Below are 25,823 nucleotides of genomic sequence, written 5' to 3'. Positions count from 1 at the left end.
GAGGGGTGCAGGGCTCTGAGGCTGGCCAGGGAGAGGCTGGTTATCTTCTGGCTTCTAGTCAGGCTGCAGCTTTCCTCGGGCCCCAGGGAAGGTGGGAGGAGGATGAAAGGGCTGCTCTCACATGGGAAAACCCTCTTCTGTGCTGCTCAGGCTGGGCTCAGGACCAGGTGCAGGTGATGGGCGGGGGGACAAAGGAAGAGCAATCAGTACACCCAGCACCAGTGGGGAGAGGGGACTGCGGTCTTGGGCCAAGTTCCCTGGCACCCACGTGCCTCCTGTACCCCTGCCTGCACTGGGCCAGGGCATCCCGCAGGGTCCAGGAACTCATGGGGTGGGGGGTCTACATCTTCTCCCTGGGGAAGAGTACACTGTACTGACTCCCTGGGGCCCGAGAGAACTAGAGTCCACACTCCACAGCAGTTCTGTTAGTCTGCAGTCACGCCCTGCTTACACCTTCTCCCGAATTGTTCACTGTGGGGTCTGTGCCCTGCCCCAGTCCAGACTGGTCCTCCCTCTGCCCAGCTGCCCAACAAGTTCCACTTGTTGAACTCGGGAAGCTGTTTAGGGCTCTGGGTGGTGGGCAGGGCTCCAGCGGGGCTGGTGGCTGAGCCTTACACCCTGGAGACCCATCCGTCTCTGACTATAAGGCCCCTCCTCACCTCTTGGCCTCTGCTGGTGGATGCCCCAGGGCTCAGCCTTTGGTTCATACCTCATTCCTGCTTAAACTCACTCCCTTGGTGATCTCATCAATCTTGTGACTTTTAAAAAAAAATTTTGGCTGCACCACTTGGTATGCAGGATCTTAGTTCCTTGACTAGGGATCGAACCCACACCTCCTGCAGTGGAAGTGCAGAGTCTTAATCTCTGGACCACCAGGGAAGTCCCAGCTGGGGACTTTAAATACCATGTCTGAGCTGATGACCTGTTCCATCTCGCCTCCCTAAACTCCAGACTCAAACACCGACTCTCCCTCCTTGTCATCTCCACTGCTGTTTGTCCATCTCAGGCCCAACACCCCACAAATAAAGCTCCCATGAAGCGAAGCAGACCCCTTCAACCCTGCCCCTCCAGAGGCTTCTACACCTTGCATCGTGGCGGTGCCATCCTTCAGGCTGCTCAGGCTCAGACTCCCTTTCGACTCCCATTTTCTCTCTCTGTCCTCTTACCTCATCCATCAGAAACTCTAGTGGGTTCCCTCTTCAGGAAACACTAGAGTCTGAAGCTCCTCCCCTCCATGCTGCCCCGCCCCCACAGATGGGGAATCCCACCCCGACGCCTGGGTGTGGCACCCCTCCTCCCTGGCCCCTCTGCTCCTACCTGGGCAGAGACTGCACTCCAGGGACTGAGGGAGAGCAGGGGAGGCCTTGACTATGGGGCTTCAGCCTCTGACAATGGCCCAACCATGGCCTGTCCACCCATGGACAATGCCTGCTGCTGAACAGAGCCTGGGATACATGAAGGCCCAACACTCGGGACCCCATGGAGCTCCTAAAGCCACAAGCATTGACACATTGACGCTGGAGAACCAAGGAAGTGGGCAGAGAGTGTCTGCGAGTCCTGGAGATGGGCCCACTGACCGCCCAGGCCCTTGCTGGGCCCCACCTGTGCCAGGGACAGCAAGCCACCCATCCATCTTGCCGGTGCCCACCTGGACTGGAGCTGTAAACCCCTCAGACTGCTCCTGGGGATTCTGCCTCCAGGTGGGACAGGCTGTGGGTCCCTACCTCTTGAAATCTTAAGCAGAAACATGAGTTTTGGCCATTTGGGCTCAGTGAACTCCTGGTGGGGGCACCCTCAAGCCTGGGTCTGCCCTGTGATGTGGGGACCGGGGTTCCCTGGTGTGGGGTTTACCTGGACAGCTCCTCCAGTTTGGACTTGGCATAGTCCAGGCTGTTGCGTTCCACGTGCTCATGAGGGGTGTGCGCCAGGAGCTCGTGCAGCGTCAGGATGTACCTGGGGATCTGCGGGGGCAGGGAGGCGAGGCAGGAGAGAAGTGGCGATGAAATGAGAGGCAGGGGAGAGACAGAGCCCCGGAGAGGGATGGGAGAGCAGAGACAGGGGTTCTCAGCACTAAGGACTTCCATTGCACTTCCGATCTCAGACTCTTCTGATCTCATACTTGGAGCCAGGGTCTTGGGTGGGACGAGCCCCTCCACCCCCACCCTTGGCCTGCCCTGCAGGCCTGGCTCTCCACGAGTCACACCCCTCCTGACCCCACCGCCCAGCCACCCACGTGCGCATGCACCCTGGTAGGGCGGCAGGCAGGGCGGCGCACCTGGAACATGGGGTAGGTGAGGAAGGTCTCCAGCGTCCTCTCCTCGCAGTCGGGCTTGGCCTCGTAGTGCTTGAGCAGCTTGTCAAAGTCGCGGTTTTGCTTGCAGTGCGCCAGGATCTGCAGGCTGTACTGGTGGTTGCGCACGAACTCCTGGTAGATGTTGAGCATGGGCAGCAGGATGTCGAACAGGTCGGCTGCAAGGAGGCGGGGCTCAGCGGGCAGCGGGGGCGCCCTCGGTGTGGGGCGAGGGGCTGACGCCCTCCCCCAGGCCCTCGGCCTCCCCAGCCCCGCCCGGGAGGTCCCAGAGAAACCCCTTGCCTTTGGAGCTGACCCTACCGCCCTCTCCTAGGAGAGACAGGGAGGCCCCAGGCACTGGGATCAATCACATCAGAACCACAGGGTTTGGAGCCCTATCTAGTCTGACACCTAGAGGGCCAGAGAAAGCAGGTGTGGAGGGTGCTGTGGGGTGTCCCCTGGGCACCTTTTAGGACACAGGTGCTTCTTCCTTGGCTGTCACTAGTCCCAGTGGCTGTCAGCTGGGTCCTCCCTGCGTGGGAACTGCTCTCCACTGAAGGAAGCTGCCCTGCACAAGCTGGGCCCATGACAGTACGGGAAGAGGGTGTGAAGGCCAGCCCCTGCCTTGACTGGGGACCTCTCTGTGGGGCCACCTGGGTCCCAGAGCACCTGTGGGGTTGCCCTTGGCCTCTGTTGTAATTACATCTCCCCAGTGCCCTCCTCCCTCCAGGGGGCCTCCCTCCCAGAGTGTCCCATCTGTGACTGGGACCTGTCAGAGGCCACAGGGTGAGTCAGCAGCTGGCTTGGAACCAGGTTTCCCAACTCCCTTGTTCCAGGGCTTTCCACCCCACGACATGCTTTCCTGAGTCTCTGTCCCCTCACCTGTGGGTCCCCTGTCCCTGCCCTCCCAGCTCTGCAGCCCCTGCTGGCCCGTCAGTCTCAACCTCCTGGGTGTCTGGCATCCTGTCCTTCCAGCTCTCGAAAGCCCAAACCTGCCCTTCAACACTTGACAGGATGGGATGGAGCCTTTAAAACAGGGGTCCCCCAACCTCCAGGCCAGTACCTCCTATCAGATCAGCAGCAGTGTTAGATTAGAAATAAAGTGCACAATAAAGGTACTGTGCTTGAAGCATCTTGAAATCATTCCCCCAGTCCTGGTCCGTGGAAAAACTGTCTTCTATGAAATCAGTCCCTGGTACCCAAAAGGTTGGGGACCATTGCTCTAAAACATCAGCTTACTAACCCCATTAAAGAGAAAGACCATGCAGCTAGTGATGATTATACTAAGTGAAGTAAGTCAGACAGAGAAAGACAAACTCCATATGATATCACTTATATGTGGAATCTAAATATGACACGAACTTATATACAAAACAGAAACAGACTCACAGACTTAGGGAACAGATTTGTGGTTGCCAAGGGGGAGGGGGATGGGGGATGGATGGAGTGTGAGCTTGGGTTTAGCATTTGTAAGTTTTTACATGTAGAACGGATAAATGAGAAGGTCCTACTGTATAGCACAGGGCTTCCCTGTGCAAACAAGCTGCCTGCCAAGGCAGGAGACACAGGGGACTCAGGTTTGATCCTTGAGTAGGGAAGATCCCCTGGAGGAGGAAATGGGTACCCACTCCAGTATTCTTCTCGGGAAAATCCCATGGACACAGGAGCCTGGAGGGCTACAGTCCATGGGCTTGCAAAGACTCTGAGCACGCACACATCCAGTGTATAGCACGAGGAGCTATATTCAGTAACCCGTAATAACCATAATGGAAAAGAATATTACAAAAAGAACATATATATAGGTATAACTGAATCACTTTGCTGTATAGTTGAAATGAAGACAATATTGTAAGTCAACTATACTTCAATAAAAGGAAAAGATTTCCTTGTAACAAACTCTAAGTGGGAGCTCTCATGCAAGGCATCCACCTATCCAGTGGATCACCTCATCAATCCTTACGAGGACAGAAAGCACAGCCTTTTTCTTCTTTCTAGTGTATGTGTGTGTGTTTGCTTAGTCGTTAAGTCGTGTCCAACTCTTTGTGACGCTATGGGCTGTAGCCTGCCAGGCTCCTCTGTCCATGGGGTTTTTCAGGCAAGAATATAGGAGCAGGTTGCCATTTCCTCTTCCAGGGGATCTTCCTGACCCGAGGATCAAACCACGGCTCTTGTGTCTCCTGCATTGGCAGGCCTGTTCTTTACCACTGAGTCACCTGCTTCTGACCTTGGAGAAAATGGGTCTATTTGACCTGCGAAAAATAGAAATAGTGTTCACTCCCCCGGAAGTCTCCTGGCCTGTGGGCAGGGGAGCCTCTCCTCTCTCAGGGGTCCCTTCACCTTCCTGAGCCTTTTCCCTTGACTCCACAGCGGAAGTGACACAACACTCACCTTTTCCTGTTGAATTAGGTGGAAGGAAAATGCTACCCAGGGTGGGAGAGACAAGATGTGAGAGGCACTCCTAAACATCACTCTCAGGAGTGAGGACTTTGAGAGAAATGTGACGGTGGGTACAGAGCGGAGAGTCCACCGCCCTTGTTTCAGCCATTCAGCCTCTGGACACCTATCTCAGGGAACTGCTCTCTAACATGGAGACCACCTCACACGTAGACACGATTGTTTCTAGTAACAGCAGAAAGGCAGAGCATCTTTAAGAGCCAAGAAGGGGGAGATGTCAGTAGACGGCGGTAGATTCACAGGGCCCTGGAGCACTACACAGTCATCAAAAAGCGTTCTTCAGCTTGAGAAAATGCTTATACAATAATGTTAAGTAGAAAAAAAACCCACAGTAAGATTCAAATTCTATATTCAGTATGTTTGCAATTATGTAAAATGGGAAAAAAAAAACACCAAGATCTATGCATAGAAAAAAGAATTGGAAGGAAACAAACCCAAGTGTTTACAGTAGTTATCTTTGGGAAGCAGAACTATGGCTGATATTTTTAACCATTTCCTTCTTTTCTGGATTCTCGAATTTTCTCAAATGGGTACATATATTTTATTTTTAAAAAGGAAAAACAGATAAACTAAAAATATATCACTTCCTCCCAGAAATGTAGCTTTTGCCAATTTGTTTTTCCTCCTCTGAGCCCTCTGAGGGTTTCTGGGAGTTTTTAAAGGGCCCCTGTGGTACATTCTGCAAGGACAAAAGTGTTGCCAGCTGGGGTTGGTGGCCACTGTAGATGGACTTCCCAGGTGGGGTGGGGATGGAGGGGCAGAGGACCCCTGCCAGGGCTGCTACTCACCCAAGACCAGCGTGGGCCAGCTGGAGATGCGGGCCTTCAGGCCTTGGTAAAAGATCTGGTGCAAAAACATGATGGTCTCACTGCAAGAAAAAGCACAGGGTTAAGCTCAGGCCAGGACGTCCTGTCCCTCCAAGCGTCCCCTCCCGCAAGTTAAGGAAATCTTCTCAGGTGACTTAACCTGAAAACCAGTTCAGTGGGATGGACTATGTAATTTGTGGGGACTAATGCAGAACAAATAAGCGAGCCCCTTGTTAACAAAATGGTTAAAAATTTCAGGATGGGGCTTCCCTGGTGGTCCAGTGGTTAAGAATTCGCCTTGCAATGCAAGGGACATCGGCTGGATCCCAGGTTGGGGAAGATCCCACATGCCACGGAGCAACTAAGCCCGTGCACCACGACTGCTAAGCCTGTGCTCTATAGCCCGTCAGTCACAACTACTGAAGCCTGCATGCCACAGAGCCCGTGCTGCACAACAATAGAAGCCACTGCAATGAGAAGCCCGTGACCCTCAATGAAGAGTAGCCCTCACTCATCGCAACTAGAGAAAGCCTGTGTACAGCAACAAAGACCCACCATAGCTGAAAAAAACAAAAAATTAATGAAGAAAAAAATGGTCTCCAAAAAATTAAAGTGTATTTCAGGATGGTGACGGCAGAGTGTACAATTCAGAAGGGCTCTTCTCAGCATGCAATCAAATGCCGGTCAAGCTGGCCGAGAAGGGTAGTGCTCTGGCTGCTGGTTTCCCTAGCTCCCTCAAGTCCCTGCTGGCTGGGGGTGCCCCTGAGGGATCCTGGAGGAAGCTAGGGCTTTGAAGAACTCAGAGGAAAAGCCACTCAGAAGAAAAGTCCTCATGTCATGAGGACATGACAGGAGCTAGGGCTTGAGACCCACACAGATGGGGGCTCCATCTGTTGCCTTTTGCCCCTTCCCACCAGTGTGACCCTGAGCAAGAGGCCTAACACCTCTGAACCACAGGTCCTTCCATGGAAAACACAGGTGAAATGTGGTTCTTCTGAAAGTATTGTGCATCAACTGGAGCAGAGGGATGCTCAGCAAATGCTAGTTCTCCACCAGCCCCTTTTTGAATAAACGTTAGAAAAGGGCAAACAAACAAACAAACAAACACAAAAGAGGAAAGGACAGAAACTCAGAGTCTCTAAAGTGCCTGCCTTGTCATCACCTGGAATGCTGGGGGTGCACATAGTCTCATTAGGCCTCAGAGCATTCCCCAGACAGCCACATTTGCCATGGCCCCACTCCCATACCCGCTTCTCTGCCCATTGCTCCCCAAGTGGCTGGTTCCAGAGAACAGCCAATCTGTGAGAACACAGAGAACCCAAGAGATGGGCCAATTTCTGCTCCATCCTGCAGGGGCCCCCTCCTCCTGTTCTTCCCTTGCTCCTGCTCATCACCCTGGCTCCTACACCCTGAAGACCTGGGGGTCTCCCCAGCATGTCTGGGCTTGCCTTGAATCACAGGGCAAGCCAAAAGAACCAAATATGCCAAAGTGTGGGGACTTGTCCCTGGTGGTCCAGTGGTTAAGATTCCGCGCTTCCAAAGCAGGGAGCATGGGGTTCTATCCTGGGTCAGGGAACTAGATCCCATCTGTGGTGCAGCCAAAAAAAATTCTTTTTTTTTAACGTGCGCTCCACTCATGGAAAGGGAAAATGAGTCCCAGAGAGGAAGCGTGAGCTCCCAGGAGTTGGGCCTCTGGGCCCTATCTTCCCCTCTCCCTGGAACATTCTCTGTCTTTCTCTGCCATGTCACCACCCCTCCATGGCTACACTCTCTGCTCCCTGCCCAGGCTCTCCCAGTGCCCTGGGTGGTCACTGAGGCCCTGGTGTTTTCCAGTTTGGAGTGCTGTCACTGGGTGCTGTCCCTTCTCTCAGCAGTTTGTGCCCTGAAGGCAACCCCCCACCACCGTGAGGTCTCATTCTCATGACAAGAGCAGAGGATGGAAGGCGCTGGGGGGTCGCCCCTGGGGTGCGAGGCACAGGAAGCCAGTGAGGGGCCTGGACCCCACGTGCACGGAAGGCCTGAGCGGCATGGGGCTCCTGGACCCCAGATGGGTTTGGAATGCCCTGAGCACCCCCACTCTGCAGGGAAAACACACTGTGTGAAGAGGGAAAGAAAAGAAGGAAAGACTGCAAGAGAAAAAGGGGGGAGGGAGCTGAGAGGAGGCGGGTGGTGGTAAGAGAACAGAACACAGCGCCTGGGCTCTGCAGAGCAGTCTGTACTGATCACACCCCCAGGACGTTCAAAAGGGAGGGCTGGGGCCAGGGGGCCTTTAACAGGTGTCACTGGAAAAGATCCTGATGCTGGGAAAGATTGAAGGCAAAAGTAGAATGATAGAGGATGAGATGGTTGGATGGTATCACTGACTCAGTGGACATGAGTTTGAGCAAGTTCCTGGAGATAGCAGAGGGAAGGGAAGCCTGGCCTACTGCAGTACATGGGGGTCGCAAAGAGTGGGACACAACCGAGCTACTGAACAACAAGGTAGTGGAAACATTCCGAGTTCTCATTCCTGAGTGTGGTCCAGTCATTACCATGAATTAACTATCATTTCCCTGAAGTCCCAAGAGAACAGGCCCCCAGGGGTTGTGACACAGTGATTTCTGGACTGGGGGCCCCATTTGATGGCTGAAGTCATCTTCAGTTTTCAGGCAGCGGGTCTGCAACAGATGCACCTGTGACTAGGATAACTCTGCCTGTCCATGGCCCCTGAACTAGTTATTGAACAGATAAATAGGCACCATGCCAATCTGAAGAGTTTTAGTCATCCACATGGGAAGATACTTTGGAAAATTCAAATGATATGGGTCTGGGGTGCATGGCAGTGCACAGAGGGGCGAACATGGGCCCTGAGGTGGGGGAGGGTGGAGGTAGAAAGACTATCAGGGGTTCCTGAGGAGCCAGGAGGTGATGAATGACCCCAAGCACTGACAGCAAGACTCAGGGCCCCACTCCTAGGGAGCCCCCTTATACGGCTGCAGGAAACACCAGGGACGAAATCCACCCTCTTAGATTCCAACAGGGCATGGACTGGTAAAGTAGCACAGTAGGAATATGATAAACTGGGACTATAAAAATACAGTTGGTGAAGGCTCCATTTTTCCTTTGTATTGGCCATTTGAACATCTTCTTTTGAGAACTGCCAAGTCCTGTCCATTTACTATTTTCAGTTTTATTAATTTAAACTAACTCTTCATGTTAAGTGTAGAATCGAACATCTACATTGCAGACTTTTTTTTTCCCTCAGCTGTTTTCCACTGATTTTGTGTTTAGTGTCTTTTAAAGTTTTTCAGCCATGAAATTAAAAGACGCTTACTCCTTGGAAGAAAAGTTATGACCAACCTGCTACTGCTGCTAAGTAGATTCAGTCGTAGCATATTAAAAAGCAGAGACATTACTTTGCCGACTAAGGTCCGTCTAGTCAAGGCTATGGTTTTTCCAGTAGTCATGTATGGATGTGAGAGTTAGACTGTGAAGAAGGCTGAGCACTGAAGAATTGATGGTTTTGAACTGTGGTGTTGGAGAAGACTCTTGAGAGTCCCTTGGACTGCAAGGAGATCCAACCAGTCCATTCTGAAGATCAGCCCCGGGATTTCTTTGGAAGGACTGATGCTAAAGCTGAAACTCCAGTACTTTGGCCACCTCATGCAGAGTTGACTCGTTGGAAAAGACTCTGATGCTGGGAGGGATTGGGGGCAGAAGGAGAAGGGGACGACAGAGGATGAGATGGCTGGATGGCATCACAGACTCGATGGACGTGAGTCTGAGTGAACTCGGGGAGTTGGTGATGGACAGGGAGGCCGGGCGTGCTGCGATTCATGGGGTCGTAAAGAGTCAAACAGGACTGAGCGACTGAACTGAACTGAACTGAAAGTTTTTCTTTGTCATGAGGTGTACCATTTTCTATCTTTTTTTTTTTTTTTCTGCTTTGAGCATGTCTTTTCCCACTCCTAGACTGCATACACACTCGTCTGTATTTTATTTTTTACATATAAACACTTAACTAGGGGACTTCCTTTGTGGTCCAGTGGTTAAGAATCTACCTGCCATGCAGGGGACACAGGTTAGATCCTTGGTCTGGAAGATTCCACACGCTTCAGAGCAACTAAGCCCATGTGCCACAACTACTGAGCCTGTGCTCTAGAGCCCAGGAGCCTCAACAAGAGAAGCCACCACAAGACAAGCCTGAGCACCACAACTAGAGAGTAGCCCCCTCTCGCTGCTACTAGAGAAAGCCCACGCAGCAACGAAGACCTCAGTTCAGTTCAGTTCAGTCGCTCAGCTGTGTCCGACTCTTTGCGACCCCATGAATCGCAGCACGCCAGGCCTCCCTGTCCATCACCAACTCCCGGAGTTCACTCAGACTCGCGTCCACCGAGTCAGTGATGCCATCCAGCTATCTCATCACCTAGCGAAGCCAAAATAAATAAATAAATGATTTTAAAAATACTTGACTCCAGTTTACTTTGGTGTAGCGTGTGAATAAAAGATATAAATGTAATCTTTCTCAGTTTGGTTAGCCAACTGCCCCATTTTATTTATCCAATACTCCAGCTGTTTGCCCTGCTTTTCAAAGCTGACTTTATTGTTACTAAATTCTCAAACATGTGTAAGTCTGTTTCTTAACTTTCTATTTTACTTTGATGGTCTATTAGCCTGTTCTGGCAATAGTGTTAGGCTGTTTTTGTTACTTTTAATATATTTATAAGCCTATAATATATTTTAATTAAGGTAGGAAATGTTACTTTCATTGTTCCTTTTTCAGAACATGATTATCAATTTACATGTATTTATTCCTTCAGATGGACTTTAAACTCACTCTGTGAGGCTGAACTTCAATTGCAATTATATTAACTTCATAGCATGTCTTGGGTGAAATGACATATTTATGACATGGAATCTTGCCATCCAGAATGCTGGCCCACTTTTTGGTTTTGTACAGCCTGCATGTTTAGAAGGACTTTTATAATTTTAAATGGTTGAAAAAAATCAAAAGTGTATTTTATGGTAAGTAAAAATTCTATAGAATTACCATTTTAGCGTCCATCAGTAAAGGTTTACTGTAACATAGCCACACCCATTCAACTGATCATTAGGATTGCCTAAGTCCACATGCTTCTGACAGAGACCCTCTGACCCGCAAGGTCTAAAATATTTACCATCTGGCCCTTGACAGAAGAACTCTGCTGAGACCTAGTTTATGTGAATGCTGTCCCTGAATTGTGCAGTGCACAGTGAGGGCAACTGTATTCTATGGCCCTATCCCTCCTCACAGCCTATTTAGAGTGCAGCAGGGGATCTAACACAAAAGAAATCATTATTTAAGTGTGATGAATGCTACAAAAGAGGGCCCTGGAAACACACAACCAGGGAAGAGAAGCCAATGGCAACAAGGTGCATGGGGTGGCCGGAGATATCCAAGAAAAACATGAAGGAAGAGTAGGAGAGAGCTGTTGTAAGGAATACGGGGAGGACAGTAGGGTGGGGAGAATTCGAGGGAGAGGAAGCAACCTGTCTACTTGGGAAACACTCATTTTTCCTGGTTCCCTTCTTGAGCCCAGAAAAGAGTGTGACTCACCCAAGTCGTTCTCAGATCCACTTGGCTGGGCTGGAGGAGGAGGGCAGAACCAGGCCTCTTGACTCTTGCCTTGCCCTCTACCTGTCCCTCCTCACTCCCCAGCCCCTGCAGACATGACGAATGGATGGCAGCATACTCCCCCATGGAGCCTCACCATCCTTCTCAGCCCGGGACTCCCAGCCACCGCTGATCAATCAGAGTGGCATCAAGGTACCAACCATCTGTCACCCGGGCGAGATGTTCTCATCACGGGGCCATGCCTGTGGTTCCCAGCACATGTTGCCGGGCAATGTTTTTATTAAAGGGAAACAGTCCAAGTCTCTGTGCTCATTGTCTTGGGTAAACAAAACCTGCTGCAGGTGTTTACTTCAAAGATTGCTCCTCCCCTCCCCTCCACCCTCAGCTATTGTAGAAACACACAATTAACCCCTCCCCCGTTCTGTAGCACCCTCCAGGAATCTGCCAGCCTGGAAAGAGGCCTCTTTCTTCTCAAGGACTTCTTTTAAGGAGCTCCGGCAAATGAAATCACCAACGTAGCATCAGGTTTCTAGTGTGGCTGAATCACTGAATTCATTTTGGCCTAAAAGCAAACCCAGGGGGAAGTCACGTGTAGAAATGCCTTTTAGTGAGTGGGCTGGCAGCCTCTGCCCTTGGCCTGTGGCACACACGGACCTCTGTGCTGTGGTCCAAGGCAGGGAGACCCCAGAGATTCACAGCACTTACCAAGCAAGAGGGGAGGCTGGGCTCACACGCAAGAGAAAGTTCTCAATAGCGCAGAAGTGGGTGGGGGCGGTGTGTGCCAAGACCTGAGTTGTGATAAGGATGCATTGGGGAAAAGGAGGATGGGGGTAAACAAAGATCCAGCCCATCATTTAATAGGGCAGCAGGGGCAAGCAGAGACCTTGATGTAAAACGGAACTGAATTAAAGTCACAGCCCACTGGAACCCTGAGCACATCCTATCCATCACCTCTCTGAGCTCTGATGCCAGCCTGATGGGGCATCTCCCAGGATCGGAAATCACTCGGGCCAAGTGCTCAGAGAGCCTGGCATGAAGCTGGCCCTGCAAAGCTTAATGTGGTGAGGGCAGTCCAGAACATTCAGTCATGCACAGAAGCTGTGAAGTGCTGCTATTTTTTAATGAAAAAATCAGTTACACTGGTCTCTGCTCACACAAAGCAAAGTGGTTAAGACAGTGAAGCTTATACTGTCCTATGCACACAGTGGATCACGCAGTGAGGTGCGAACGATAAGAAGGCAGTCATGTTCAGAAGTTCCCAACTGGTCCAGTGGCTAAGACTCTGTGCTTCCAATTCAAGGGCCCGGGTTCGATCTCTGGTCGGGGAACTAGAGCCCACATGCTGCAGCTAAGAGCCTGAATGTCACGAGGAAGATCCCACATACTGCAACTAAGACCCGGCACAACCAAGTAAATACATTAAAATAAAGCAACTTTGTCAGGCCCAGTGATTCCGTTTCTACAAGGTTTTCTGAGGCTAGAAGCCGCTCCCCTCCTTCTGCTCCCACCTCCACTGTGTCCCTGTACCCTGACATCTCCTCCACATCCATGAGGTCAGCCTGGTCCTTCTCCCAGCCACCTTCAGCATCTCAGCTCAACTTCTCAGAATCAGATCCATGTCCACCGGCTTCCCCATTTCCTCCAGGGTGACACACAAGTCCTTAAACTTGCTACAGCACCCTGGCAGGTAAAGGGGCAGAGCAGGGCCCAGGGGAGGTGACCCTGGGTCCCAAACATCTCTGCAGAACACTAGCTGGGACTAGTGAAGTGACTGAACGATGACTATGCTAAAGGAAGGGCAGCTGAGCAAATAACCTGGAGCACATATAATTTATTTCAATTCCTAGATGAGAATCGTTTGTAAATAGTACTCTGTTGATGTTTTTATGTTTGTTGCTTTTACCTAGTTCACTCCATTTTATTGGCTACCACAAAGCTCCTTTAAGCCACTCCCTAAGACTGCCCTTTTCAAAAGAGGTGGACAGCAGAAGGGCAACTGTCCGCTCAGCCTTTTGAGGCACTACCAACCTCACACAAAGGCCCAGGGTCACCATTTGGAAAAAGTAACCGCTTTTATATGGTATGTGGGTAATGTGGTACAAAGCTGAACTCTAATGAGCCTGAGAATTCTAAAAATGTAGACCTGTTTCTTAATCATTATGACGATGCTATTAAGATAGAGGAATGGAACATGCTTGGTTTTTTGTAGCTTGATTTATAACTTGTAAACATTTAATTCAACTCCTGTCCCACGTGGTACCAGTGGTAATGAACCCACCTCTCAACACAGGAAACATTTAATCCAGGGTTTCTTAACCTTGGCTTGATTATTTTTATTGATTGATTTTTTTTCTGGCGCATAGGATCTTAGCTCCCTGAGCGGGGATCAAACCTGAACCCCCTGCACTGGGAGCTCGGCATCTTAACCACTGGACCACCAGGGTATTGGCACGATTATTTCTGGTGGAATAATTCTTTGCTGGGGTTGGGGGGGGGGGGGGAACTGCTCTGTGTACTGTAGGATGTTTGAGCATCATCTCTGACCTATACCCACTAGATGCTACTTGCAAACTCTCCCCACAACCCCCTCACCAAGTTCTGACAATCAAAAATGTCTCCCGATATTGCCCCAGCTGAACCCCTGAGTTTAGACATCTAATCTGTGGGCCTCTAAATGTATCTTGCCGGTTAAGGGTCAGAACACGGGCTTCTAGGCCGGAGACCTCGGGCGGCCTCCTTCCTCTCTGGGCTGTTTCCTCCTCCGCACTTGGCGGGAACTAGAGGAGAGCTTGCAGTCAAGTTCATTGCTAGCCAGGCTCCCGCCTCCTGCCTTGGCCAAGCGCTCCGAGGCAGCGTGGTGGTGGTGGTGGGGATGGGTGAGGGCAGGGACTGAGGTTCAGGTGCTCACCTGTTCAGGAAGATGCTGCTGACATCGTCGTGCGTGATGGGGGGCTTCTTGGAGCTGGCGGCCATCCGCAGCGGGCGCAGGAAGTTGTTCACCAGGATGTGCAGCTGCTGCACATACTCGGCCTCAGCCTCCAGCATGCTGAACACCACCTGGTTCCTCTTGCGCATGCTGTCTGCGTGTGGCGACCGGATGTAGTCCTGGATGATGGTCTTCCACTTGCGCCGGCATAGCCAGCCCCGCAGGAAGCTCTGCACCTGGGCACCGAGACCGGGGGAGAGCCGCCCATCAGCCTGCGCTGGCTGGGTCCTTCCAGGACCAAGGCTCTGTCATCCCCTGCGCTTAGGGAAAGAGCTCAGGCAAAGGTAGGCCTGGTGCCCCTGCCTGCGTGGTGCTGGGCGTGACCTCGGGGCCCTCTATGTCCACTTTCCATCTGTGCCCTGAGGCTAAGGAGATGATGGCCGGACTCAAAGTGTGGTCCTCACACAGGCAGCTTCAGCATCTCCTGAGATTCTGTTAGAAATGCCAACCCCAGGCCCCACCCCAGACCTCTGTGATCAAACCAGGTCCCCCAGGTTGCTCTGGTAGCATCCCCAGACGGAGGGAAAATGTGGCTCCAAGTCCCCACCATGGGAGAGGCCTCGAGAAGAGAGAGCTGCCAGGCTGTGCCAGGTGGAGCTCACACTTCTCATCTAACGACTGGCCTGAGAACCCTGAAGTTTCAGTTTAAGCTTGTCTGGACAGAGGGCGATTATCACATTGAACTGAACTATGGCAGATGAGTTCATCTCATGCTTGGACCTCATCAGCAGGCACCAGAGGCTCTCCTCTGCCTCTGCGGGGAGAAATGAACACAGTGACTTGAGTTGGGCTGCTTGGCTTGGCCTCGTTTTGGCGAGAACTTGGGAAGGACCTTGATTCCCAGACTCAGAGGACTGTGTGAAGATCTGTATGCTTCCAATCAAGGCTCCTCACCATTCCTGCTGCTGAGTTGTGGGCAAGCTCAGGGATTGCAAGGGGAGGGCCCAGGGCCCCAGGAACAAAGGTGCTGCATGGTGCTGGGTCGGAGGGAGGATCCTGGGGATCCAGGGGCTGCCTATTGAGGTGCTCATCAAAATACTCTCAGCTGAAAAGGGCACTGGCCATAAACAGCAAGTGCGGCCTTCCGAGTGCAGACCTGTGGCCAGGGCCGTCTGCCCTGGGGAGGAGCGTCTTGACCTCATCACAACAGCTCTCTCTGAAGATAGGAAGCCTCTCTGGATAAAGTGGGAGGGGCTTGCTCAGAGGCCCCAGAAAGGTGACAATAAAAGGAGGACAGTGCATTTCAGCTGGACTTAAAAAAATGTTCCCGCCAGAATGGCTGTCAAAATGGGGTGGGAAGTCCAGTGGGGCCACGGAAGAGAAGGCAGGCCAACGCATCCCTGTGTGGGTAGGGCTTGGTTCAGACCCCTGGTGGCACTGGTGGCAAGTCCCAATGTCCATAGGGTACCAGGGGGTCCTCTGGATCATAGGTGGGCAGGCACCTGGCCTAGGGCCAGCAAACACTGTGGGCAGGAGGCAGGCCTGGGCTGGGAGGCCTCCTGCTTTTCCAAGAGATAGTGTGTCCCAGTGACTGAAGATGAGGGCTCTGGAGCTCAGCAGCCAGGGTTTAAATGTCGCTTTGCTAATACCTGGGTGTGTGACCTGAGCAAGGCAGTTTGCCCTTATGGGCCTCTGTACCCTCATCTGTGAAATGCAGACAATAATTGAACTCCAGAGGGCTCTCAGTTTGGAAGAGATTAATCTGTATACATCTCCTAGAATAGTGTCTGGCACATGGAAAGTGCGTAAGGGATGTTAGCTCTTTCTATTTCTGAGTAACCAGAAATACAGACTTTTTTTTTTTTTAATGTGAAATGTTTAGCGTTTATAGCACCGGCAACACATTAAAAAGGGGGGAAAAACACCGTATGGGCTAAAAACCCCAAACACGCTGGGAGGCTGAACTTGGCCTGTGGGAAGCCAGTTTTCAGCTTCTGGTCTGTATGGTGCTGGGGTCCTTTTATGCTCTTGACAAGGAGGGTTTTCTGGTTTCGCTTGTTTTTCTTAGGGTGAGTCAGGCTCCCCTGTTTCAAGTCTGGCCAGCTGCAAACACAGACCATGTTCTTCCCCTGTGCAGGGTGGCCCATGGTGCTGGTCAGTATCCCTGCCACTGGGCAGCTTTCTGGTACCCCCTGAGATGTCCACCCCTCCTGGACTCCAACAGAATAAAACCAGCTGGACCAACCCTGGTGCGTCACAGAGGTCGGTTCCCCATGCTGACCTCTGCTGGGGACTGAAGGGTACAGTTGGGAGAGGCAGTGTTTGCAGCACAGTGGCTGGGGTGAGGCGGGGCGGGCAGGCACGTAAGGTTTGGAGGATGGAAGAGTGACCTGGGGTCTCACTGAGGCTGCCCAGGGTCGTGAGGAAAGCTCTCAGCTATGAGTCTCACAGCCTGGGCTCCTGCCCTGGCTCAGTCCACTCTTTCATCTTTTGGGGCCTGGGTTTTCCTATCTATCAAATGGGCTGAACGACCCTACCTCACAGAGACAGCCCGAAGAAAAGGCTTGAGGAGGTGCCGGTTGGAGGTGAGGGCTATTGGTTCTGCCTTTGGAGTGGAAGTGGAAGGCCACACTGGGAGCAGGGGAACAGCAGGTGGACACGGGGCTGTGCCAGGGGTGGAGCTCTCTAAAGAGGACTGGGGCAGCTTCGCCAGCCCTGAGGGACGCTACAGACCTTCTTGATTTTTTTGATGTCACTGTCTTCGTCGTTGGGGGTGACGGTCTGGGTGGACTGGATGCGCTCATTGTCCTTGAGCAGAGATGCGATCTACAACAGAAACATGGGTCAGCTGCTGGGGGTGGGGGTGCTGCGGCAGCGGGCGGAAGTCCCACCCCTCCAGGCACCACCAGGCGCAGCGTGGTGGGCAGGTGCCCTCCCATGCACTCCATGAGGCCAGAGGTACTGCAGCTCCTGTCCGCCCGAGGTTACAAGCCAGACATCTGTGAGTAAGCGCTGGACCTGGTGCCCGACCACCAGGGTCCAGGGCAGCTGGGATCTGACTCTGAGTGACCCTGGGTGGGGCACCCTCAGGGCTGCAGGCAATCCCTTTGTAATCTGGGAGCTTTGGTCCAAATCTGTGATCATCTTCCTTACTTCCTAAACCTTCAGTTCCTTTATCTTCAAATTTCTATTGTGGTAAAATAGATATAACATAAAATTTACTGTTTTAACCAGTTTTAAGTGCACAGCTCAGTAGCATCAAGTTCATTCACACTGCTGTGCAACCATCTGCTCCATCTGTCTCCAGAACTTTCTCATCCTCCCCAACTCTGTCCCCATTTAAACACTAACTCCCCAGCCCCTGGCACCCTCCGTTCTACTTTCTGTGAATCTGATGTCTCTAGGTGCCTTGCCTAAGTGGAATCAGACGGTATTTGTCTACCTGTGTCTGCCTTATTTCACCACATAAGGTTCCCCTATGTCAGACCAGGTGTCAGACTTCCCTTCCTTTGTAAGGCTGAGTAATATCCACTGTATTGTTGTTTAGTTGCTCAGTAGTGTCCGACTCTTTGCAACTCCATGGACCATAGTCTGCCAGGCTCCTCTATCCATGGGATTTTCTAGGCAAGAATACTGGAGTGGGTTGCCATTTCCTTCTCGAGGGGATCTTTCTGACCCAGGGATCCAACTGTTCTCAAGCACTGACAGGCGGATTTTTCACTGCTGAGCCACCAGGGAAGACATCCATTGTATGTACAAACCCTGTTTTGGGATCCATTCATCCATCAATGGACACTTGGGTAGTCCCTTTGTTTTTTCAAACAAAACTGTCCTGGAACCCCAGCAGGACTTCAGTTGGAAGCACTGCTGGCTTGCCTGTCCCCTCCTGGGACAACCCTGAAGGACTTCTCTGACTTGGAGCTCTCTTTGGAACACAGCCTGGGAACTGCTGGCCTAGAAAAATGGAACGGCCCTTTAAACGAGCATTGGAGCTGATCTAAGAATCTATATTTGCCAGATTTGGGATCAGACAGGTCTGCCCAGCTGCAAGAATAAAGCCAACACGGTGTCGCCCAGGAGAAGAGGTGCCTTAAGCCACACTGTGGCCGGGGGCCTCAGGCACTCCTCAGGTGGACAGGCTAGCGGTGCAGCCTCCCTGGTGGGGCTCCTTCACGCCACCCTAGAGTCTGAAAGTTTCTGCTGGGGGGATCCCTCACTAGGGTTCCCAGGGCTTCGAACTTTCCCGTGAAAATGCTGGCATGCATGCATACTAAGTCAGTTCAGTCATATCCAACTCTTTGCAACTCTATGGACTGTAGCCCGCCAAGCTCCTCTGTCAATGGGATTCTCCAGGCAAGAACACTGGAGTGGGTTGCCATTTCCTTCTCCAGGGAATCTTCCCGACCCAGGGATTGAACCCGCGTCTCTTGGTCTCCTGCAGTGGCAGGCGGATTCTTTACCACTAGTGCCACGTGGGAAGCCTGAAAATGCTGATACTGCCTGTGTATTCCATCATGACTATGGTATCTGTGGGGGAAGGACCACACCATTTCATTCATTCGTGGGTTCTGGGTGCCTAGCGTGGGGTTGGTGGCTGACAGATATTCATTGGCTACAGAAATAAGTCAATTAGAGAAGGGTCGGAACCACAGCAGCGACAAAAACCTCAATCACAGGAAAACGCCACAGTCACTGAGCCCCACACAACCCAGGGACTCCACAAACACCGCCACAAAGCCTCCACTCCTCTTCAGAGCACGTGGCTTTGTCCCCTCAAGGCCACTTGCTGAACTGCAGAATGAATGGGCTCTCACAATTGAGCGAACTGAGCACTCTGAAAGCAAAATGGAACAGTTACCCGCTCTCCACTCGCGGGTTGCTAAAATTACCCCAGCCTATGCTTGAAGAGCGGCTGAAAATATCTAACTGAGACATATTCAGCGCCGACACAGGCTTTTCTTCTTTCTCCCCCACCCCCCACCTTTTCTTTCAATTCTCTGGGAACATCTGCACAGTGAAATAAAGGCTGGTTCTTTGATCTGTATTTTAAAGGTCTGAGGAACACATGTGAACACACACAAGCACAGGCAGGCTCTTAGAGAGCCGAGAGATGCAGGAATGCCCAGTCAATCCCCACATTTGACCTGATTATTATCACCTTCCGCTTTCTTTGCCACTTTTGAGCTTTGCACGTGGAACCTTTTTTTTTTTCTTTAGCATGGTGGGTTGTGTGTGTGTGTGTGCTGTATGTGTGTGTGTCTGTGTCTGTCCTGTATTTAAACCTGGCACTTATCTCAGAAAGAGGCATTCCAGGACATCCACTCAGCAGGGACCAGGGCAAAAAATAGATGCAATTAGGTCAGGCACTATGCTGCATGCACAGTAGCACTGGCAGTCTCGGAGCCTCTGTTCAAGGATCATCAGGTCTGGGGTGGGGGGGACCCCGCACAAGTCCTGGGCTGTGGCCCATCTCTGCCTGGAGCGAGGGTCAGGTGAGCCCACGAAGGCAGCCTTTCTCTGACCGTGGCAGGTCTCTTCTGGAGATGGTTCTGCTTTGGACCTCGGTTTGCTTGCTAGACATCCAGGGTCTGCTCAGTTGACTCTTGTAGATGAAGGCCACACAGAGTGGGGACTTTGGCTCATGCCCACCTCACCAACTAGAGTCTAGCTTCGGCTGCCTGGCCAGGCTCAAAGCCAGGTGTCTCTGCTGGACTCTGCCCACTCGCCACCAGTGGTCTGGCTTCCTTGATCCATCAGAGGAAAACCCCGCTTGCCACCCCAACTTTGAGACACAGTGCATCAGCTTCTGCCCCATCCTGCTCCCTTCTCAACAGGCAATGTCTTTAGTCCAGAATCCATTTAGTCAGAGCAGTCATTCATGGTGGAATTAACCCAGGTGTCTTCCTCTTTGTTACCCGCCAAGGTTTTACTAAGACCTTGTAATTCTTGTTTTTCAGATAGCTGCCACACAGCTCAGTTCTTCCTCCTTTTTTATTTCCCTTAAGATTTTTGATCTTGTCTAGAGACACGTGGGATCTAGTTCCCTGTGCATGTGCGCTTAGTCACTCAGTCTTGTCCGACTCTATGGGACCCTCTGGACTGTAGCTTACAAAGGTCCGTATAGTCAAAGCTATGATTTTTTCCAGTAGTCATGTATGGATGTGAGAGCTGGACAATAAAAAAGGCTGAGCACTGAAGAATTGATGCTCCTGCATTTTGGGGGCTTCCCTGGTGGCTCAGATGGTAATGAATCTGCCCACAATGTGGGAGACCGGGGTTCGATCCCTGGGTCAGGAGGATCCCCTGGAGAAAGGAATGGCAACCCACTCCAGTATTCTTGCCCAGAGAATCCCATGGACAGAGAAGCCTGGTGGGCTACAGTCCATGGGGGTCACAAAGAGTCATACATGACTGAGCAATTAACACACACATTGTGACCTCCTGGTGAGATGAGGCCATGAGAGGCAATCAGATCATTGTGTGGAGGTGTGAACAGCTGGCGAGGGGCATCTAAGGGCTGAGAGTCAGCATCTCTCAGGTAAATGAGAATTGCTGGGATGCTGTTAAAGTGCAGGTTCTGACTGGGGATATCTGGGTGGGACCCCAGGTTCTGCATTTCTGATGGGCCATATCACACTTTGAGTAGTGAAGGTCTAGAAGACTTAACCTAGCAAGACTAGAAGACTAGTTCTAGAAGTTTTAGAAGACTTAATCAGCCTCCAGATGGCCATGGCAGGCAGAAGGAAAGGATTGTCTTGGAGCTGAGCCTGAGCCCACGCTCTGAGGACTTACCAGCCGTGCTCTGGCCCCACACCCGCCCCCTTAGTCCATGTGGTTGTCAGCAGAGTAACCAGGAGGTTGCCAATCAGTGATGTCACTTGATCTTCACAACCTTGTCAGCTAGCGATAAAAAGCCTATTCTTCAGAAAGAAGGTTGAGAGCTGAAGAATTGATGCTTTCGAACTGTGGTGCTGGAGAAGACTCTTGAGAGTCTCTTGGGCAGCAAGGAGATCAAACCAGTCAATCCTAAAGGAAATCAACCCTGAATATTCATTGGAAGGACTGATGCTGAAGCTGAAACTCCAATACTTTGGCCACCTGATATAAAGAGCTGACTCACTGGAAAAGATCCTGATGCTGGGAAAGATTGAAGGCAGGAAGAGAAGTGGAGGACAGAGGATGAGATGGTTGGATGGCAACATTGTCTCAAAGGACATGAGTTTGAGCAAACTCCGGGAGATAGTGAAGGACGGGGAAGCCTGGTATGCTGCAGTCCATGGGATCACAAAGAGTTGGACACAACTTAGCAACTAAACAACAACATAGAGGTGCAGAGAGACTGGGGGACTTGCTTCAGGTTGCAGCTGTTACAATGCAGAGGTGAGCTTTGAACCCAGATCTGACCACCCGACCTTTCCACTCGGCCAGCATCACTGATTTTAAGTTTGGGGCTGGCACAGCTATTGCTGTGAGTGGATCCCTCCTGCCCACCCTGTGTCTCCCTGAACCTGGGGAGCACAGGTGTGAGGCTGGAGGCCGGGATCCCTGGCCAGCCTCCTCTGCTCCTGGGGTTGCGGTCACCTCTGCTTTCAGTCGCTCGATCTCCACCTCCCCGTCCTCAATCTGCTGCCGCAGCTGCTTGGCCACCGTCTTCTCGGTCTCCACGATCTGCAGCAGGTGCAGGTATTTTTGCATCAGCGCCTCGTGCTCCGTGGCCAGGGTCCGGTAGCTGCAGACAGAGGGAGAGGTCAGGTAGGGCACTGCACCCACAGGAGCCGGCTGCCTCTCTGGGGTCACCAATGACTTCCCACTTATATTGAGGGTACACTGTTCAGTCTGGAATCTACTGACATGACCTTCCAGGTTCCCTGGATGCAGCTGGTCAGTGGTGTGCCTGCTTAGAGACAGTGGCTTTTGTCACAAACTCAGAAGCCACTTCACACAAGTTCTTTAAGTCCCTGAGAACTTATGGGGGAGACCCTCATGGCAAAATGGGACAATAATTGCTTCATTACAAGCTGTCAGGATGGAGATGAGGATCCCAGGAAGCTGAGGGCAGGGAAACAGCTTTGCTCTAGGAGAGGGGCTATGTGATGGAGGCAGTGGGCAGTGGAGACCGGTCCCTTGATGGTGTCAGAGAAGGAGGCTCTGCCCAGCGGTGCTCTGAAGGGGCGGGGAGGGGTGGCGGGAAAAGCTGGCAGCTTCTCCTCAGGGGGGTGGCAGGGGCAGAGGGTGGGCAGAGGACCTGGAGCCCGTGCCTAGAGGAAAACACTTGATCCTCAAATCAAAGCTCCATGCTTGCTCCCCCATCCCCTTCTAGAGGTAAATGACAAGCTACAAGAGAGAACTCTTTGGTTAAAATAAAGCTTCGGTACATCTCTTATAATGAATTTAAACTAGAATATCAGGTGTTAATGTTTTCCCAACTTCCCAAGAGGCTTAATTATCTTGACTTGCAAAGGAAATGCAATCGAGAACAGGAAGGACTCCGTTTTCACACCACTGGTCTCTCCTCCTTGCTCCACCAGTGTGAAAATTCAGAGCCTTCATCAGTTTGTTCTTAGTGGTGCTTCAAAACTGGGATCTGGAGTCTTACTGGCAGGACGGTTTGGTCTGTTTTTGCCTCCCTTTTTTCCCTTCCCCTGTCTTCGCTGCCTGCCTCCCTTGCCTCCTCCTCCCCCAGTTTTCTGTTTTAAAAAAATGTTTTATTGGAGTATAACTGCTTTACCGAGTTGTGTTAGTTTCTGCTGTACAGCAAAGTGATTCATCCATATGTATACATATATCCCCTCTTTTTTGGAGTTCCTTCCCTTTTAGGTCACTGCAGAGCACTAAGTCGAGTTCCCTGTGCTGTCCAGCAGGTTCTCGTTAGTCATCTGTTTCATACATAGTAGTGTATACATGTCTATCCCAATCGCCCAGTTCCTCCCCCTGCTCCTGCCCCTTTGGTGTTCATAAGTTTGTTCTCTATATCTGTGACTCTATTTCTGCTTTGCAAATAAGTTCATCTGACCATTTTTCCAGATTCCACATATAAATGATATTATATGAAATTTGTTTTTCTCTTTCTAACTTACTTGACTCTGTATGACACACTCTAGGTCCATCTGCACTTCTGTGCAGCACTGTCTTTATAGACTCACAGATTCTCAGAGCTGGGAGGAAACTCAGGAATCACAAAAGGCCAACTGTCTCATTTTATAAACAAAGAAACAGAGGCCCAGAGAGGGGAAGTGACTTGCCCCTCTGAATGATAGTTAGGTACTGAGCATCGAAGCTGGAGCTGGAATCGCACCAAGTTCCTGAAGAGTCAGGTCTGCGCTCTCCACGTGGCCGTCCGGTTTCCATCTAGTTCTCCTTACTGAGCTCCAGATCACAAGCCACACTTGGTGTTACATTTTATACATTGCTGTACAGACACATAGCCCAGAGACATCCCGTAATACTAGACTACTATGCATACAGTGGCAGAGTACATTGTGTCTGTCCCTGTTCCTATACTATGTGCTTATTTTTGTACATATCTTGTTTCTACTATGTTGTGTCAAAGTGAAAGTGTTAGTCGCTCAGTCCTCTCCGACTTTTCTGTGGTCTCACGGACTGTAGCCCGCCAGGCCACCATGGAAGCCCAAGGGCCAGGCAGCCTGGTCCACAAATTAAAGATGGCTCTACGAACACATCTAGACCTGCACGCTCAGTGCCAGACTGGACCCTGCTGGCTTCCCTCAGCCCTTCAGTCTGTGCTATGGTTGTCCATCCGCATAGCATCTGACTTGAAGAGCTTCTGGACGGCCATGACTTCTGGGTCGACACCAGCCAGGGACAGCTCACTGTCTCTCTGCAGGTATCTCATGGGCCAAAATGACCACATCTCTTAGACAACCTAACTGTAGCCTCAGCGGCTAGTTTTTATCTTCCCCTTAAGTGTGCTGGCCCAAAGCAAAAAAGCCTGTGTCCAAGTCCAGTGTGGCCTTGGCAAGAATTGAGGCGTCAGCATTGGTTTGGGACTTCTGGTCTCTCCTTTTTCTTCTTCCAACCTCTCTTCCCATTCTCTTTGAAAATAAACCTTTCCCTCAGAAAAGGATCAGATGGTGCTCCTCTGTGAATGCGTTGCTCACTCAGTCGTGTCCAACCCTTTGCAACCCCATGGATTATAGCCTGCCAGGCTCCTCTGTCCATGGGATTCTCCAGGCAAGAATACTGGAGTGGGTTGCCATTTCCTTCTCCAGGGGATCTTCCCGACCCAGGGATCTAACCATGCCTCCTGTACTGGCAGGCAGATTCTTTACCAGTGAGTCACCTGGGACACCCACTCTTTGGCATAGCTGACCTTAAGATAGGGAGATTCTCTAGGTGGGCCTTACCTAATCACATGAGCCTTTATTTTATTTATTCACCTAATTTATGCAATATTTATTTGGCTGCACTGGGTCTTAGTTGCAGCCCTGAGGCATGTCAGATCTTAGCTCCCCGACCAGGAATCAAACCCACATCCCTTGCATTAGAAGGCAGTGTCTTAACCACTGGACCACTGGAGAAGGCCCCACATGAACCTCTTAAAATGGAGAGCTTCTTCTGGCTGGTCACAGACGGAGTGGTCAGAGATTTGGGGCTGGAGAATGATTTGGTGAATCACCATTGGCTCAAGGATGGAGGGGACCACATGGCAAGGAATGCCAGACTGCTGTGCTACAGGATGGAGCTGAGAGCCCTCCCTGCCCACCAGCCAGCAGGGATGCGCTCCTATAAGAAACTGACTCTTGCCAACAATAGGAGTGAGCTTGGAAGCAGAGACATCTCCAGAACTTTGAGGTCAGAAGTTTGACTCCTCGATTTCAGCCCAAGACCTCTGTGCAGAGACCACAGCCAAGTCTCAGTCCAGACTTCCGACCACAGAACTGAGAGAAACGGGTATGGTTTTAAGCTGCTAAGTTTGTGGTCATTTGTTCTGCAGCAGTAGCGAACTAAAACACGCTAATAGACATAATTTGTTTTACAAATTTGAGGGGAATTTGGGAATGAGAAGCACAGACCGTAAATGTATAGTTTGATTTAGGTGGATAAATGCATATGCCCTGATTGAGATAAAGAAAATCCCCAACACCCCAGAATTCCCCTGTGCCCCTCCTCATCAATCCATACCCCAGAAGTAGCTACTGTTTGGATTTCTGTCACCACAGTTTAGTTCTGCCTGTGTTATTAGAATTTCAGATAACAGGAATCAGACAGCATGTACTGTCTTGTGTTTGGCTCTTTCACTCCACACCCTCGCTATCTGTTTTGTTACACATATTTGCAGTGGGTTCCTTTTTATTGTTGAGCGGTATTCCATTGCAAGGATGTATCAAGGTTCTTTCCTACATCTGCCTGTTGATAGACACCTCAGCTATTTCTAGTTTGGGGGCTATTGTGCATAAAGCTGCTAAGGAAATCTGCATGCAAGACTTTCTGTGGATGTTTTTTATTTCTCTCGAGATAAATACTAGGAAGTGGAACTGCCGGGTCACAGAGTAGGTATATGTTTCACTTTTAAAGGAACTGCCTAACAATTTTTCAAAGTGGTTGAACCACTTTTATGCGCCCACCAGCATCATGTGATTTTATAGTTACCCTATCCCCTCTCCAATGCGGGAGACCTGGGTTCAATTCCTGGGTTGGAAAGATCCCCTGGAGAAGGAAATGGCAATCTACTCCAGCACTCTTGCCTGGAAAATCCCATGGACGGAGGAGCCTGATAGGCTACAGTCCATGGGG

General features: G+C 51.1%; 1 protein-coding gene across 1 annotated transcript in view; it reads right to left on the bottom strand.

Annotated features, from left to right (window-relative positions):
* RASGRF1 (Ras protein specific guanine nucleotide releasing factor 1) overlaps nt 1–25,823 on the bottom strand; it is a 101,092-nt gene that overhangs the window by 49,816 nt on the left and 25,453 nt on the right. The window contains exons 3-8 of the mRNA XM_040257441.1: nt 21,651–21,798; nt 16,803–16,895; nt 14,052–14,305; nt 5,533–5,612; nt 2,276–2,469; nt 1,852–1,961 (exon numbers count right to left, since the gene is read on the bottom strand). Of these exons, the coding sequence (XP_040113375.1) occupies nt 1,852–1,961; nt 2,276–2,469; nt 5,533–5,612; nt 14,052–14,305; nt 16,803–16,895; nt 21,651–21,798 (879 nt within the window). The remainder of the gene's footprint in view (nt 1–1,851; nt 1,962–2,275; nt 2,470–5,532; nt 5,613–14,051; nt 14,306–16,802; nt 16,896–21,650; nt 21,799–25,823) is intronic.

The sequence above is a fragment of the Oryx dammah genome, unplaced genomic scaffold (genome assembly GCF_014754425.2).
Source record: "Oryx dammah isolate SB20612 unplaced genomic scaffold, SCBI_Odam_1.1 HiC_scaffold_16, whole genome shotgun sequence".
NCBI classification, from domain to species: domain Eukaryota; kingdom Metazoa; phylum Chordata; class Mammalia; order Artiodactyla; family Bovidae; genus Oryx; species Oryx dammah.
Note: the sequence above shows the minus strand (reverse complement) of the source record. Positions and strands in the feature narration are given on the sequence as shown.